The sequence below is a fragment of the Tasmannia lanceolata genome, unplaced genomic scaffold, assembly GCF_043159265.1.
Source record: "Tasmannia lanceolata isolate RefF3 unplaced genomic scaffold, GAP_Taslan_0.1 ptg000015l, whole genome shotgun sequence".
NCBI lineage: Eukaryota > Viridiplantae > Streptophyta > Magnoliopsida > Canellales > Winteraceae > Tasmannia > Tasmannia lanceolata.
The window spans coordinates 51,705,453-51,723,484 of record NW_027518692.1 but is presented as its reverse complement, the minus strand read 5'-3'; the positions used below and the strand labels follow the sequence as shown (position 1 = coordinate 51,723,484).

The 18,032-nt window shown below is 38.5% G+C and overlaps 1 protein-coding gene across 1 annotated transcript; it reads right to left on the bottom strand.

The window, feature by feature from the left end:
* Nucleotides 1-3,805: 3,805 nt before the first annotated feature.
* On the bottom strand, nucleotides 3,806-5,239 carry LOC143892070 (uncharacterized). Its single transcript, XM_077396540.1, has one exon. The coding sequence runs from the start codon at nucleotides 5,237-5,239 to the stop codon at nucleotides 3,806-3,808; it is 1,434 nt and encodes a 477-aa protein (XP_077252655.1).
* Nucleotides 5,240-18,032: the final 12,793 nt, after the last annotated feature.

The window sequence follows — 18,032 nt, the reverse complement described above, 5'->3', positions numbered from 1 at the left end:
TTACCTCTCAATAGCCCTGATAAAATGTCATAAGGAAGCGCTATCAGGTCCTAAGGATTTATATTTTCTCATATTGAAGATTGTATCACAGACTCCCTTCTCTACGAACTCCCTTTCGTGCCATCAACTTTGATCCTGCCTGAGTTGTTTAAATGCCAACTATCGAGTTTGGTTCTCCAATCATATTCTTTTGAATATAGTTCTGAGAAATGTTGTACTAAGGCTTTTTATCGTATCCTTGCTTTCAATCAACTCCTCCACATCTACTAGGCTATTTGTGGCATTGATTCTTCTTACACTAGCCATTCAATGGAAAAATTTTGAATTTTTATCCCCTTCTTTAAGCCAAACCGCCCTTGATTTTTGACACCAACTTATTTCCTCAGTTCAAATAATCTCTTCATATTCGACCTCTAAATTCCTTAATTCATTTTTAGCGTCTTCTATCAAAAGTGACTACTTCTCCTGCCTATCAATATTATAAATCTTGAGATGTATATCTTACTTTCTATATTTGCTTGTCTCATCAAAGAATTTCTTCCATTTCTTGATCTTTAGCTTCAACTCTTTCAACTTTTTGCAGAGGACAAAGCCCTTCCATCCCTCCGCTTTTATTTCGTTCCACCATTCTTTTAATTTTGTCAAACTGTAGATTTTCAATGGTTCATTGATTTTCCATATATTTTTTTCTCATTTATTTTTCTCTTTTCTTCTCATTTATTTGGATTTTCCATTTATTTTTTTCGCAACGGTAAGGTTGCTCCATTGTGACCTGGATCGGTTCGGTTGATGGTTTTTAAGTTTTAATCCGAAAATGAGCCGAACCGAACCGATGGGAAACTGTAGACACCCCATTTTGGCCACCCCCTGTAGACGCCCATTTTTTGTCGCGCCCCCTTAACTCAAAATTGCACCTCCTTTCTTTTGTCTTCTTATAAGACGGCATTTTTGCCATTTTGGGTTGTCTAGGGGTAATTCTGTCATTGTAGTCACCCTAAGGGTATCAACCCTAGATATAAATGCAACATAAAAGCCTCATTTGAGGGATCAACCGTGAACCGAACCAAACCGAACCATTCAGAATCGGTTCGGTTATATCCCCCCATCAATTCGGTTTGGATTTTCTCCAAACCGATGGGATTGGTTCAGTTCAAAAAACCTCCCTAAACAAAACCGGACCGAACCGTGTGCGGCCCTCCCTGGTGGTCAAGGGTTCGAGTCACGGAAACAGAATCTCTGCAAAGCAGGGGTAAGGCTGCGTACATCTAGCCCTCCCCAGACCCCGCAATGGCGAGAGCCTCGTGCACTGGGCCGCCCTTTTTTTATTTGGATTTTCTTTGAGATTAGAAATAGAATGCCATTATTTTAAAAAAAGGGTATTATAAAGAGATTATGTCTTTCATGTGGTCATTATTGTTATGCATGTTGTGTTGATATATGTATCCGTGTTAATCTTAGCATTTCTCTTGAAAATGACTTCAACCCAAAACCCAATCTTTAGAAACTAGAACCCGATCAGGTCTCCACATTATTAAATTGGCTTGATTATTGGACTGTGTGTATTTTGCCCCTTCTTGTAGTAGATCAATTAATTCGCCCCGTTGGATAAAACATGATAGTTTCTCCATCTCGTAGTAGTTCTTCAACTCCTGCTCTTTTCATGGTAGACTGATGGTGTTGAAGTCTCCAACAATCCAATGACCTCTCCATTTATTTTGTATTTCTAAAAGTTGTCCAGATAATGGTTAAAATAGTTTTATATTTATCTTACTTAATGACTTCCAAAGTGGCCTTGTCCTTTTTGCAAATAAGATTAACTTAAATTATCCTTCTTTTGCAAATAAGGGTTGATTTTGGTGGTATTGAAAGAGGAGTATAATAAAATATCTAAAAGCTACAAATTTACAAAATAAGCTTTCCAAAGCTCAAAAACACAAATGAGCATTCAACCAGGTTTCAAATCAACTTGGATTGGGATTCTAATAATGCCTGAGTTGAGTTGAAATTCAAGTTTTCAAACCCTGAAGAAATCATAGACACTAAGATAGGGGGCCACAAGATTATATATGATCAACTGAGAATAAACGTTTGTGGAGTCAAATGAGAAGAAAAGAGGGAAAAGAGGTTTTCCCCTGATCTAAAAGATGAAGCACTCATGAAAATTCAAGTATTGGATGAATTAGGTACAAATACAATATTTCATATCACATAATGAAAACAGACCTGCATTGCCTACAAATTTTTAAATACATGATCACTAAATTAACTGCCATAGCATATAGCCTATGATTCTGGACAAGGACAAGAGTATCGTGTGTCGACACGGGCACGGATTGTCGAACTCGGGAAACCCCCAAATTTTAGAAAGGGAATAGGGATACAGCTAAAATGGAAAGTATATATAATCATAATTTGTGGATACGGATTCGTGTGTCGAGTTTCCACACGGATATGAGTGGTCTGACGTGGCAACATCTAAAAATCTAGAAATGGTGACATGTACATGCTGATAAAATTACCGATTACTATCATAATTTGTAACAATATAAATATGGTATTCATTTAATAAACTAAAAAACCTTCAAATTAATAAAATATAATCTAAAACAAACATGTGATAATCAAATAACAACACATTCATCAATTTAATCTACTTCTCTTCCGTCTCCAATATATAATGAGAAAGGGAGACCAATATGATACAATGAATATAGTATTGGAATAAGAGTTTGTTTAGGGTTTTAGGTTTAGGAGGGGCGATATCATAGCATTTTTTTTTTAATTGTAGGATATCATAGCAAATATTAGTTAAATAAAAGCCAAAAGAAGAGTTAATAATAAAAGAGGTAAACACAATATTTTATAATAAAATAGAATGTCAACTTAAAATAGAATGTCAACTTGACACAATGCAAAAACGTGTCTACGCACCCACATTAAGTCTAACACTTCTAGCAGTACATTTAAAAGTGTCCAAAGGAGTGTCGACATGTGTCAACAGGCATGTCGTGTCAAACTCGATACGACATGTGTGTCAGCAATAAATTCAAAGTGTCAGCTGAATCATAGCATATAGCTGTGCCAATATAAACTATCACTAAATAACTTCCAAAGCATATAGATATGCTAGTATAAACTATTTAAGAGCTCAGCATCAAAAGATGAAAACAATCATATTAATTTAATTCAACTAATAATATGGCCACCGACTGGCTCAAAAGAGTTCATATGATGGAATGCATACGTCAATAGCAATCGGCAAAATCTACTAAAGTAACAAAATCCTCAAAAGATTACGATTGGATTAAGGGGGTTAACTCAGTTTTAGACTATCATAAACCCAGGAGAAGTTCATAAAATCCCAATAATTGGAATTGAATGTTGGACATTCAGGCCTCAACAAAGATGAGACATATTTTTCCTTGTAGAGCAATAAAAGAAGATGTAGCCAAGACAAAATAATAATCACACAACATACATAAGCAGTAAGCATAATGAACTGCAGAAACTATAACAATAAAGCAAAGTCAAGAGCTTAAACAAGATCACCTGAAGTGACACAAGGTTAACATAAAACATAATAGAGTCTGACAGATAGGCACAGAGATCCCAAATCTCTTCAGGAAGCTCAGTCACCCTCACAAAACATACATAAATAGCAAGCATACTTAAACTTAGTCTTAAAAACAAGAAATCCAAAGTCGAGAACTTAAACAATATCACCTGAACTGAAACATAGTTGATAACCTAAAGCAAAATAGAGTCCAATAGAAAGCCACAAAGTTTCAAAGCTTCCAATGGAAGCTCAGTCACCCCACCATTGATGGACAAAGACACCACTATTCCTGAGAGCTTTAAAGAGGTGCAAGCAATCTCCACCTGTCGCATCTCGGACATCAGTACTGTTCGGGCAGTGGAGAAAAAGCTCGTCCACAAGGCATATAGCTCCACTCTCGAAAAGCTCATGTAAAAGCTTGAATCCCACCGCTCCTAGATTCATCTTCAAAACCGCAAAATCTCCAATCGCCACAGTTTCTTTCAACCAATGAAGGAAATCAAACCTTCCAGAGGGGGGTTCATAGGGATTATCTGATGATGAACCCATTTCTAGGATGGGATCAAAATCAACAGTGGCCTGCTTTTGGGGTAGGGCAGGGTCATAGACAAAGGTAATTCCGGGCATTTTATTGTAGGAAGTTAGGACAGACGCATTATGGTCTATTGCATAGATTTCAAATGTTCGAGATTGCATTGGATAGAAGGGAAGGAACCACTTTGCAATGCTGGAACTAACGAACTCCCCTGCTCCAACATCGATATATACTAACCGTTCTCGATTGGAAATATCCAAAAATTTCGATAGATACGAAATGTTATTTTTTGTTCCAACCGGTTTCTCTTCCACAAGAGGCTCCAAATATTCAATCAAAGGCTTGTTAATCGTAACAGATGGGCACTCATTTGGAAGGCGATAATATGCAAACGAGCTGAAATCATTGGATGCAAATGTCTTGAAATCATTGCATCTTTTCTTGAAGACTACCAAAGCAAAGGAATCAATCCTATGGACGTTGACTATATCAGAGCTCTTCAAGAACGATGAAATTGGAGTAGCAATCTTAATCAAGCTACCCATGTTAAAACTAGAAACACCCACAAGCATTGCTCCGACCCCACCCGGTTTCAAAATGCGTTCAATCTCAAGCACAAGGAGAGCAGGGACCGCAACCCTATCGAGGCCCCTAGAGAAGACAAAATCAAAGGAGTCATCCCTAAACTCAAGCTTGTAAGCAAACCCTTGCCTCGCAAGTAGTGGGTGTCGAATGAGCCCAAATGCATCAGAGAACCCTAATTTTCGCAACGCTGAAACCGCAGGGCCCATTCCTTCCCCAACACAGAGAACTTTCGCACCATAATTCAAAATTTTCTTATCCATAAGTTCTCTAATCACGTCGGACATAAGATTCACATTTTCCTTATAAAGATTCAAAGCCGAAGACGACTCTAAAAGAGGCAAGACATAAAATGAGAGAGGTTTGAGAAGAAAACCAGGAAAAATGTTGCGTCCAGATACGCAGTCACTAGAATTCCATGAAAAGATCTCCATTGGTTCAATGTGAGACATAAATTGAATAAAAGGAAACATTGCTATCAATGTCGCCACCATGAACACACGGAGCAGGACACGCCTTACTAAGAAGCCACGAAGCATTTGCAATTCAGAATTCTTGAAAGCCATGTGTTTTCTTATAGATCTCACCTCGACGTGATTCGGATTTTCTCCAAAAGGATATTTTCGAAATTCTAATGTTTCAAAGCAGAAAAATCAAGCAGAATTTCGAAAAATTGGGATTTTCTCCAGCACAAAGATATTGAATTTTGTAAATGTAGGGGAGAAAATAACCTAAAAATCCGAGGATTTTTTTGTTTTATTTTTTTGAAATGCTTCCCTCGATGGTGCAAGCAGATCGGAGATCGGGAATTTTTCCCAGTGGGGAAGGAAAGATTGAATCTTGGAAGATGAGTGAAGAGTAAAAATCAAATAAAACCGGAGTTTTCTAAGGAATTAAGAGACTAACGAGTGCAAAACCTGGAAGAGGTGTGATTTCCACCCACGAGAACCCCTTGCGTTTTTTGAAACCCTAACCAAACCCTAATTCGAAACTTTCTCGGTTTCGGCTCGAACCACGGCCGTGCCATGATCGGAGGGTTGTATCGCATCTGATGAATAACTACATTATTCTTCCTAAGATCTGCAAGACAGAAGAACAAGAAAGAAAATTTTCAAGGGGTTTTAGGGTTAGGTTTTCTGAAGTGGAGAAGACAGGAACTAGGGTTAGGGTTTTTGAGGAAGAATGAGCTTTTTGCCTCGTTCACTCTCCGGAGCTGATAAAACAGTGGCCAAGTACTTCGTGGGACACGTGTCGTGCGATTAAGATGCCTTTGCCTCGGAAGTATGGAGAAAAGACAGTAGGAAAATGCTAAAAATTGATCAGATCCGTTGATGACACTTTGATCAGATGATCCTAAAATTCTCAAAGAAAATTAACACCGTTGATTTTTTTTAGTCGTTTATCTTATGGATGTGGTGTCTATTCGAGATGGGGCCAAGATGTTAAGGTCTTGATTTTACCTACATGTTCTTTTTGTGGGACCTAAATTCTGCTTTTTCAACCTAAAGTTACAGTAAAGGGCATTTGTGTAAAAAAAAAAAACAATCGCAATGGGCCCCCCTTGGACGCATGCCCACCAACCACATTTATAACAGCATTAAAAAATACATAGTTAAAAAGAGGAAAATGATATCTGCGCGGAGGTGTTTCGAAACACTTGGCGCAGATATCATTTCCCTAAAAAAAAAATACAGTTGGGTGACGTGGGACCAAACGGAGCGGGATTTGGTTTTTTTTTTCTAAGGCCGGCCTTCACTTTAGCACTCCTATTTTAACCATAATCGAGCGAAAGGGATTTTCTGTCTAATCGTTTACAAGAAAATGATGTTTTATCTGTAGATTTAAGAGTCCTATTCCACGTGAGAGTGACCATGCGTAAGAGCACATGGGCAGAAAATCACTTTTCTATCAATGATCTAAGGTCATTTTGGGCCCACGCATGTATGTGAGATCAAGACCGTTGATCTTGTAGATCAACATAAGGCGACTCATATGGTCTTTGACCCATACTGAACAGGCATAAGAAAACAGAATAAAAATGTCAATGGTTTGGCTTTTCTTGGCAGAACATTAAACAAGCTTAATACATGTATCAAATGCCTAGATTATCCAATCTCAACGGCATCTGACCATATTTGACCATGTAAACAAGGCATGAGAGTGGAGCCGAATTTTCAAAACATGATATGATTAATTAAGGAACGGGGAGTGACAATTCAGGGTATATCTGTCATCCTTTGAGAATATAAAATTAATTTTATCATTAAAAAGGAGTTCAATGACTAGGATACACAAATGATATCACCAATGTGGGATTGTCTAAGAAATTTCCCAAAAAGTCACTTCTCTCATCAATTTTGCAAGAACATTACATGAGGCGGATTTTATCTAATGCAGAAGCAAAGAATTATATGGAGGGCGGACGTGCAAGCTAGTGCAAACTAGAAATACACTAGGCCCACATTGTTTGAGTGATCCGAACCATTCATTTGTTGGACCCTTATGTAGATAGGGTGCACCCAGAAAATCTTCTACATAGCATGATCCTAGCCTTTCAATTTGTTGAGGTTTTAAATTGACGGCATCATATGTAGAAGATTTTTTGGGCACACCCTGTCTGCATCAGAGCCAAACAAATGAATGGTTTGGATCAACTAAGCAATGTGAACCCCACTATATTTTTGAGGTGCATGACTGGCCATCCAAAAAGCCTCCTACGATCAACGGTTCACATTCAATGACAAAATATACATATTATTGAACTAGGATTTGCTACATAAGAGGGCATAGGCTTAAAGTCACCCCCCCCCCCCCCCCCTTTGGTTTCTCTGAGAATGGTTTATTACTTGAGGATAAATTCACCCCCTTGAACATGTGACTTCCGTTGGAGATTGGACCAATATTTTGACATGATCAATGGTTTTGATTATACCCAGGTGTCATTATGTGGGACCCAACAACTGCCTTTTCGACGTAAGGAATGCTAAAAGGAAGGGCATCTTTGTAAAAATCAAGGCCTGTGTCTCTTTGGATCTAGTTCAACCAACAGCATTTAAAACAGCATTAAAAAATGTAGAAGTAAAGGATTGATAAATGAAATTGGCTGCCACTCTGTCTCATTGGATTGAATGAGTGCGTGATTGGTTTTTATAAGGGCCCCTACACTTTAGCATTCATTCCTCTTTCAACCTCAATATTTTAATAGGATGCAGTGTACTTAAATCGTGAAAGTAACTTGTGCATTGTCCTTCTCAAGAGAAAAGGTTCTGTCTCTAGATTTTAAAGTCATAATTCCTTTGAGAGAGTGACTAGCGTAAGAGGGCATAGGCTTAAAGTCACTTGTACAACCAATAATTTAAGGGATTTTGGGTCCTACAGGTGTGGGAGACAGTGAGACACATGTGGGAGAGATCAAGATTGTTTTTTCTTTTGGTAGCCTGGTAGGTAAACTGGGATAGAACGTGAGACCTCAAGGTTGAGAAACGAAGTTTCAACAGTTGAGCTGCAGTCCCAACCACAAGATTGATGTTCTTGGAATGTGTCATGAGACGACCCCACATGGTCATTATTGCTCCGTAGCGAATGAATTTCCAAGTGCATAAGATAAATGTCTGGAAAAAAAAAATCAATGATTTAGCTTTTCTTGGCAAAATACTAAACAAGGCTTGATGGATCAAAGGGCATAGGATCATCCAATCCCAACTGCATTTAACCAGCTTTATGGTTCTGTTTACACCTTTTTTTGAGTTAAAATCAGTCACATGGGCTTGTTGCGGTTTGAATCTGGACTGTAGCTCTCAAGGCGGTCCCGTGTCAAGCTAGGTAGTTACAGACGATCTAGTGATCTACTACCTCGAGCACAGAGATATCATTAGGAAGGCCAGGAGTTTGGACTTCGAGGACCCTCCGATACTTAAGACAGATAAGGCATAGAGAAGTCGTTAGGAAGGCCAGGAGTTGGGGCTTCGAGGACCCTCTGATGCTTAAGACGGATGAGGCAACAAGTACGAACTAAGCAAAGGTTGGAAGGGCAGTGAGAACAAATAGTGTCTATGAAGTGCGCACCTTGGAGTTTAGTCACCCTTTTATAGACTTAGTGTCCACGACAGTTTAAGAAACTTATCATTCTTTGACTCTATTGTGATTGGCCAAGCTTCCGAAAAGGTTGGTTTCTATGTTTATCCCACTAAGTAAAAGATTAGTTTTTCAGTGCTTCTAGAAGGCTTGTGAAATGACTTTCTTGCCCCTAACCAGATTCGAATCTTGGCATCACGTGTTCGGCTTCTATTGATCATCGGATTTTACCCCTAATAAGGCCAAATCATTGGTTGATTATATATCCATTAGAGTTAGTGCAATTACTCACCAATGATCATTTGCCCAAACGATATAAACGACAATTATTCTCAATGGATTGAAGTTCAAAATGTAAAATGGAAGTTGGCAGTTATGATAGGTTCCCTCCTAGAGATCTAGAGTGGTTGTGGACGATTAAATTAGAAATCTATACAAGGAGATTAATGCATCCAAGGAATTGAAAAGTCCTTTGTTTAAAATGCATTAAGAGCCCAAGAAAGAATTGATGCTCCCCTCTTCTTCTCAATAGCCCAGAATCCAATCCCATGAGATACGATTGATTATCCCCTTGAATTGAGTTTTGGACACTCATTCTATTCACTGGCACGCATGTGTACTCAACAGACATCAGACACACCGCACACCTTGGGTAGTCAAACAGGTTCTCACTCAGATATGATCATGTAAACAAGGCATAAGTGGAGCTTAGGAAAGCACAAAAGTAGCATCAGTCACGCTCTTGTTTTTAAGAGAAAATTATATAATGAAGGGCCATATAAACACGTACTCACCATCCCATCCTTGATAATTGATAACTGCAGCTCAATTTTTGAGAAGCTGCTGTTGAATCAAATATCAAGGGTGGTACTTCTATCGTACCACTTTTAAGTGTTTATACTGCCTTTCGATATATAATTTCTCTGCGATTTAGATAAGAGTGACGATTTGGGGTATATTTGTAATTTTATGAAACTATCAATCAAATTATCCAATTTTGGGATTTGCTAGGGATCATCGCAGAAGGCATTTCACAGGTCCGTTGTTGCCTGAGCAGCCACCTCAGATGAATAAATGAATAAAACAAAAATTGTTGAGTGGCTGCTCTCTCGTGCAACAGCACGCCCGTAGAAGGTCTTTTGCCATGTTCCCTAGCAAATCCCTCCTAGTTTGTATCATTAAAAATGAGTAGGGAACAAAGATGTGGTCACGGGTCACAGACATAGGTCTATCCGTAGCTCCAGCGGGGCTCACTCATCCTATGCGATATTGGGACGGTGAGAGTTGAATCCAATAATGTTATCCCTAGCAAATCCCTCCTAGTTTGGATCTTGATTCGACTAAAAGACATCCAATAATGTATCCGATAATGTGTGTTTTCTGTCCATAACTACTATGAGCGGCTCACTTTCATTGACAAAACAAAAGCACTTTTTCAAAACGCATGTGGGGCCAACTTCATAAAATGATCCAAAGAGAAGTGAAAGAAATTATATGTACAAGGGCGGGGCGGGGAATCTGCCCTTGGTATTTGATCCAATAGCAGCCCCTTAAAAAGTTTTAGAAGTGGATTGCTTTTGGATCGAATATCAGGGGCGGGGCCCTACTACATGCCCGATCGAGCACATATAAAATCTCATAGAAAGAAATTATATGGTGCCCAATCGGGCCTACAAGGACTAGGACTAGGCATCCGCCCTTGGTATTCGATCCAGCAGCAGCCCTTTAGGGGTGGATCCCCCGCCCTTGTACGGGCTATAAAATCTCAGAGCAGTGATACCAGCTGCCTCCGGGTATTTATGAGAGAAATTATATGGTACATGACCGTGCAGCCAAATAAAATCAGTGGGGCCCATATTATTTGGGGGATCCAAACCCTTCATAAGTTTGGACTTGACGTAGATAGGCTATGTCCATAAAATCTTCTTCATAGGATGATCCTAACCCTATAATTTGTCGTGGTCTAAAATGGACAGCACAGTATATAAGCCTCAATGATTGAAGGGTTAGGATCAACCTATGGAAAAGATTTGCTGGCCGGACCATATCTAGTTATCTACACCAGGTGCCAACAAATGAAGGGTGGATCACCCAAAAAAATGTTGGCCCCACTGTTTTTTCTTTTGGCCTATAATTCTCGTATTTATGACTACCATTTTACACTGCCCAAGGAAAAGTGGTGAATACATCATTTCCACGATCCGAATCATTTATTTGTTGTGCCACAATATAAATAGGCTTCACCCGTAAATCATTTCCATAGATGAATCCAACCCTGTGATTTGTAGAAGGACTGCGCATTCTTAGAAATAATTACAAGGGGCAGCCTATTTATCGTTGTGGCCCAACAAATGAATGGTTTGGATCATCCTATGAAGTGGGCCCCATAATACATTTGAAAAATGTTGGACTTCACAAGCATACACCATATAAAATCTCTCCAAAACAGAGCCCCCTTTAAAAGAAACAAAAATCAAAGTAACTAAGTTATCGTTGGTAAGGGAAACTCCAACCAAGATCTGTCTGTTCAGGTGTTATGGCATCAGAGGAAAGTCCAGTGTCAAAATGTAGCTCATCGGTCATCAGAAAATCAATCCAATATTGGTTTCCTGATATGATTTTCCGATAATCAGTGGAACACCTTTCGTTGGCCAAACTTTCCTCTCATGTGTATTGGCCATGTGGAAAGACTTGTCATGATGGTTGCAGCCTCTGCCGTGGTTGTTGGTAGGTGCAAATAAACAATTTTTTTTCCCACCTAACTCTGGTCATTGAATCAAATGAAACTTTGATGAATAAATATTGTTTTTTCTTCTTTCGATCATTTTTTTTCCCCTTCCCATTTTATTACTAATAAAGCATGGCATTGTCATAATCCAAGCTCTGGTCTTCTAGAATTTGGATTCTCATACACATATTATACAAGAGAAAATGGTTTGTAAGCAGTTGCTCAGATAAGCTTATCTGAGCAGAGCCCACAAACCATAGGGGAGGCCATATATTTTGAGGGATCCAAAGTATTCATTTGGAAGGCCTTTCCATGGATATGATGTGTATAAAAAATCAGCTCTATAGGATTATCTTAACCCTGCCATTTGTGAAGGGGAAAAATGGGCAAAAATATGAACACACAGGACTTCTCCAAGTCTCAAGCGGCATGTGTATGTCCAATGCTCAAAACTCTTAAATACTTCTCATCATGCAATCCCTGGTTGTTTTACTACATCGAATCAGTGCTTGCGAGAATCGTCTTAAATATTTTTTTTGTGTGAATTTTCAGCTACATTTAGTGTAATCTCGAAAGCATTAGTAGCTCATTTGGGACCCTGCAGATCCATTATTTTTCCTATTCAAAGATTAGCCTTTTGTTTTCGTTCGTACTCTATTGAAATTTGTGGGTTCTAACTTGGGGGCTATCACTGAGATTTTCAATAGATGTGACTGGCCTTGCACATGATGTAATAGCTTCATATTGTTCAAATATTGGGCACTATTGTGTATTTGTGTAGCACTGCTCATCAAATCGTTAGGGCTATCTGATCTGATTGATTTGTCCCATGGATCGTGGGAGCTCATTCCAGTGTATTTTTTTCTCATATAAAAAAAATGGTACCCATGAATTAAGCAAAAGTGGGTTAAAATTTTAAGTCATGTTGATGGGATTATTGTTAGGAAAAATCCTTTAAGACGCGCACGAAGCATCGTTTGTGTGAAGGAAAATGATCATGCATCACATAGATCCACTGCATGGTGCAGGGTGATCAGGTCCATTGATATTGTCGGCCACCTCAAATCCGGCCTAATGCCCTTGGTTCCACCCTCATCGAAGTGTTTTAGACCATTGATCAATCATGATGAAAAAGATATACTTGAAGATGTCTTTGAGCCGTGGATTTTTGGATGCCTCAATCTTCCAATTGAAATCTCTGTTTGGCACTGGGCAGGACCCACGGGGCCACCCTGTGACATATCAGTGGCCTTGATTACAAGGATTATACCACATGCATTGTGCCATGGTTTAGCATATGTTTGTCATAAAACAGGCAAATGAAAGAGTGAGCTTATTTTGATATACCTAATTGGCCATTTATTCTAATGTTTCGATTGCAGGAAAAATGTTCGTCCCAGAATTATTTTTTTTCCCGAAAAATTCTTTCGTTCTTCTCCACAATGTAGAGGGAAATGATATTGTCATGGGTGATTTAGAGGGGTATCATCATGAATTGAAGTTCCTGAATAAAACTCGATGCATGCGGGTTCCAATTATTATTTTTCACTTGTTATCAAACATGTATAAACCGCACAAAAATTTCCTTAACAAAAATTTTCTGAAAATTCCTGCAATCTAGACAAGGCCAGGGGAAAATAGGAGAAAGCTTAATCCCATGTTAGTGATATATATTGACCTCTTTTTAGTTTGGTGGGATGTGAGGATCAAGGTTTAAAATTCGGTTTTGGAACCGGTTTCGGACCTTGAAATTTCGAAATTTCGGTAAAATATTAAAATAATAATTAAAAAAACATTTTTTGGTTTAAATTTCGGGCAAAAACGAAATTTCGACCGAAATTCCAAAATTTTGGCCAAATTCTGAAATTTTGGCCGAAATAAATGACCGTTTCGGTTTTTGGTGATTTCGGTGTTGGTCTCCACCGAAATCTGAAATTTAAAACCATGGTGAGGATGTCCCAACATAGATTCTGTTCATCCCATAACTACGAAACAGTGGACGAATCTATATTCCCGATGGCTAAATATTGTTATGCAAAAAATAATGGTTTGATTTGTGTCTTGGAGATCCTCTTACATTTAGGACATTTTTGGAAACTATGAAAAATTATTCCATTGAATATTTGTGGGCGCAACTATATGAGAGGGGCCCAGCTTAGAAGCAGGGAGGGCGAGGGACTTGAATGAGCCGGAGGCCGGGAGTAGAGATAGCATAAAAGGTCTAAAAACTTGTGAAAAGAAAATCCCTATTCGGCATTGTTATGTTTTGTTTTTCAGGAGCTCTTCATGCTCACCTCAATCCCACCATCTCAAGTTTCTCCATCTCTCATAACTAGTCCCACAAATATTCTAAGGAATATTTTTCATGGCCAAACATGGCCTTAGGGGTATGTGGATGGAGGGAAAAAAATATGGAAAATAATGTTCTATGGATATTATATTCCATGGAAAATTAAATTCCAGGGGCAAGTAGGCTTGCAGTTTTCCTTGAAAATAAAGAAAATTTTTAATTTGGAAAAAAAGAATCTATAGAAAATAGGTTTACCAAACACTAGAAACTTCATTTCCAATGAAACTCCGTGCTCAACCAAACTGTGATCTCATCAGTATACACACACAGGCAATTTGAACGGGGAAAGGCTTCAAGTCTATATCATCTTGGTGAGTGGGATTACTACGTCTTGTCTGTGGATTCTACTTTCAAAATATTAAACACTATTCAAGTAGGGCCTGACCTTATGAGAAACATCTTCTTATATTTCTAAAGTGCCTATGATGTTAAGATTTAATGCTTACCAACCATGCCAGGCCCAAAGGCCAAGCATCCAATCCAAGCAATTATCACTTTTCGTGATGGGTTTCCTTCCACTTAGATCTTCCACTCACCTTATGGGATTTGTGTCATGCTAGGAAGAGATCCACTTTAAAATCTTATCCTTGCCCCCCATCCCCCCTCTCCACGTATGTGAATTCAAGACCGTTGGTCTTTTAAAATATTATGAGGTGACCCACATGGTCTTAGTCTAATAACAAATGAATTTCACAATCGTAAGCTATGCGACTACAAAAAATCAATGATTTAGCTTTTCCTGGCGGAACGAGGCTTGATGAATCAAGGGCCTAAGATCGTTCTATCAAGGTGTTCTTAAAAGAATTTTGCCCAGATTTATAGTCACCGTTCAATCGATCTGATCACATAAATGAGGGAGAAGTGGGCCCAACAAGGGTCTTTAAGCTAACAATGTTGTTTGAGCTTAGTTCAGCTTAAATGTCATTGAGGACATCTTCATCAAACGACCATAGTGCTTTTATATGTAAAACCTTGTGAGATCCCATATCGGAAAGGAAGAAAAAGTCTCTGGGCTATATATGTGGATTCTCCCTCTCTCAGACGCAATTTTCCGAGGTGCAGGCTCCGCAAAATGGGCTAGGCACATTTGATGCTCATGGAAAACAAAACCGGGGAGCGTGGAAATAGTTTTAGCCACTTAAAAATGTGGTACTTGGCCAGCCACCGAGCAAGTCCCTAGATTTATTTATGCTAAAAATATTAGGAATGTGAAACCTATCAATTTAGTTTATGCCCATCAAGAAGGATCGACGTCAACGGTTTATATTACAAGCATTGGTTAACAAAAACAGAACCTTTGAAATGACGTCCACTTTCGCCAACATGGGGAGGTTGACTTCTAGGTACAAAAATGATTAAAATGAGAGACAAACAGAGAAAATGGGTAAAAGGATTTTGCTAAGCAAATACGTGGGAAGCCATTTCGCGTCTAAGTTTTACAACAGAGAAGTGCCACCTCACATAAGACAAAATCTGCTGAAAAGTTAGCCTGTGTGGAGGCTCCCTCATGCAAAAGTCAGCCTCGAATTGCCTAGCTAATTCCAAACATACCAATTTTGCACGAGATTACCACGACATACGCTCTCTTTTCAGCACATTTTGTCTTATTCATTTAATTCATCTGAGGTGGTTGTGCTCTCTTGCAAAAGTAAGCTTTGAAATGGCTTTCCGCAAAATTGCCTACCAAATCCCATTATATTGAGAAATTCCGAGAAAGTATATGCACGCCCTTCTTTGGATATTGGCACTCCTCTCTTTATCTAGTACTCTCTTAGTTAGTTCTTACGAGCCAAAAAAGAAAGTTATCAACAGCCAATCAAAGAGTTCAAACTTTAAAGTAAAGAGAGGAGTGCAAATGTCAATCAAAAGAGTACTGCCATCATCTCTTTAATCCCTATAGATATATATGATGTGGCGTCACCAACAAAAAAATTATTGATGTGGCTGTTCTCTTTCCTTCAGAAGTCAGCTGAGAAATTGCCTAGCAAATTCCAATGACTTTCCACGAAATTGCGTTGCACATTTTCTATAATAAAGTAACCGTTTAGACAGATGGAATGTAGGATAAGGGGCCTCAATATTGTAGAATGGAATATTAGTGATTGCTTGAAAAGCATTACTTGCATTAAATCAATGGAAGATAAGGTTTGCTAAGAATGTAATGCTGTTGTCGTGTGCATGGTTTTAAATTTCGACCGAAATCCGAAATTTTGAATTTCGGTGGGACCGAAACCGAAATTTTCCGAATTTTCATTTTTCACCATTTCGGATTTCGGTTCTGAATTTCGATTAAATGGCATTATTTTTATTTTTTTTTAAAGTGTCAGAAATTTCGAACCGTATTACCAAATTTCAGACTAAAATTTCGGTTTTCGGTGGGGTCCAAAACGGTTACCAAACCGATATTTTAAACCATGGTGGTGTGTTTGAATTGCGGGCACATAAAATGAAACCACTTACTTTGTACTAAAGGGAACTGATAAATTCGCCCAATTTTCTTCCCCGGGCCAACCCCTCTAGTGATTCCTTTTTCACTACAAGGAGTGGCCCGGGGAAGAAAAGGGGCGAATATATCATTTCCCTCTACTAAAATAGGGGTTTTTATAAGATGTTCTTACCATGTGGAAGTACAATTGGAGCCCAATGATCCACAGCATTTGAATGTTAAGCCTTGAGATTGATGGGCCGTTGTATCAAAATTTATTCTCATTGGACGATTCTAACACTATTAAAGGGAAATGATATCTGCGCCAAGTGTTTTTGATAAACATGCGCTCCATTTGTTTGTCGTGTAGTATTTAAAGGGATGTCAGAGAATATTACGGTTCTCAAAAAGCGCTTAAAACCCTTTACATGCTAGACGACAAACAAGTGGAGCGCATGTTTATCAAAACACTTGGCCCAAATATCATTTACCTACTATAAATTGTCGTCGTGTATTTGCTTTCTAACCGTCCGCCTAAAGACCACATCATCGGATGGGAGCGGATCTTTCCGTGTGGCCCACCCATAGCGAGGCCTGACAGATAAATGGTTTGGATCTCCTAGAAAGTGGGCCCCACTTGTACATCTACTGCTCATATACTTCTCTCATCCAACAGCCGGCCCGCGAAATGCCTTCTGCGATGGTCCATAGCAAATCCCAGATAGTAATGAGCTATTTTTTTTATCACCTTCTCGGGGAATAATGATACAAATCTTACATTCATAACTACCAATTTGAAAAGAATATTTTTTTTACCGCGAAAAATCCCACTTTCCATGTATTTTCTTTGGAAAGTGATGCAACTAATATTTTATGGAATTAAAAAAATATATGGACAATTGAATCCAAGTTAAAAGTAAGAAGAACATTTCATAAAAAATAATTTCATAGAAAGAATATTATATGGAACAAAATTCTAGGGTCCAATAGGTTTGCAGTTTTTCTTGGAAAAAAAAAATTGTAAAAAATCCATAAAATTTGAGTTTACCAAATGCCGGAATTAAAGTCCAAGCAAGGCTTTTATCTAAGTATCTTGTTGAGGGCTTGCAAGTGGACGTTTAAGAAAAATGAGCAAAGGGTCATAAGATGGAAGGACAAGTGTTTGGTTGCCGGGTTTTTTTTGGTTCCTGGGATTTATGTGGGCGAAAAAAAAAAGTCCTAGAAGTATCCTGGTAAAATAAAAATCCTATGTTTGGTTGACCAGACTATGGTGGGAAAAAAAAAAACTTTGTTTGGTTGCTTGAACTGTTGGGAAGAAAAAAATTCTTCTCAAGCTTATTTTTGGTTCCTGGGTTTATTTTTGTTCCTGGGATTATTTTGGGATGTGATGAAAAGGCAATCATTACAAAAGTGGGATTAAAAATTCACCACACAAGCAATCATTACAATAGTGGGATTAAAAAAAACCTAGTGCTAAAAGGCAACCAAACATGGGATGGGACCAAAATTTTACTAAAACTTCCTGGGACAAAAATTTAACTGGCAACCAAACGTACATGATCTCTCTCTCTTCTTTTTTTAATTCATTAGTAAATCATTAAGGAGCCTATCAGAGGGTAACTTGCTTTCCAAAAAGAGAAAAGAAAAAGGAAAAGTAAAAGTTTGTGATCCGTGTTGATGTCATAAGGTGGGCCCATATGAAACTTCGCATGCATTTCCCTAAAATCATTTTGTAAAAATCAATGCGAGATTCAAGGAACTTGTGTGAGGCTCCTCTTATGA

What these genes read in the sequence shown, in the direction of transcription:
- LOC143892070 (XM_077396540.1), bottom strand. Translation starts at nt 5,239, where the DNA reads ATGGCTTTCAAGAATTCTGAATTGCAAATGCTTCGTGGCTTCTTAGTA.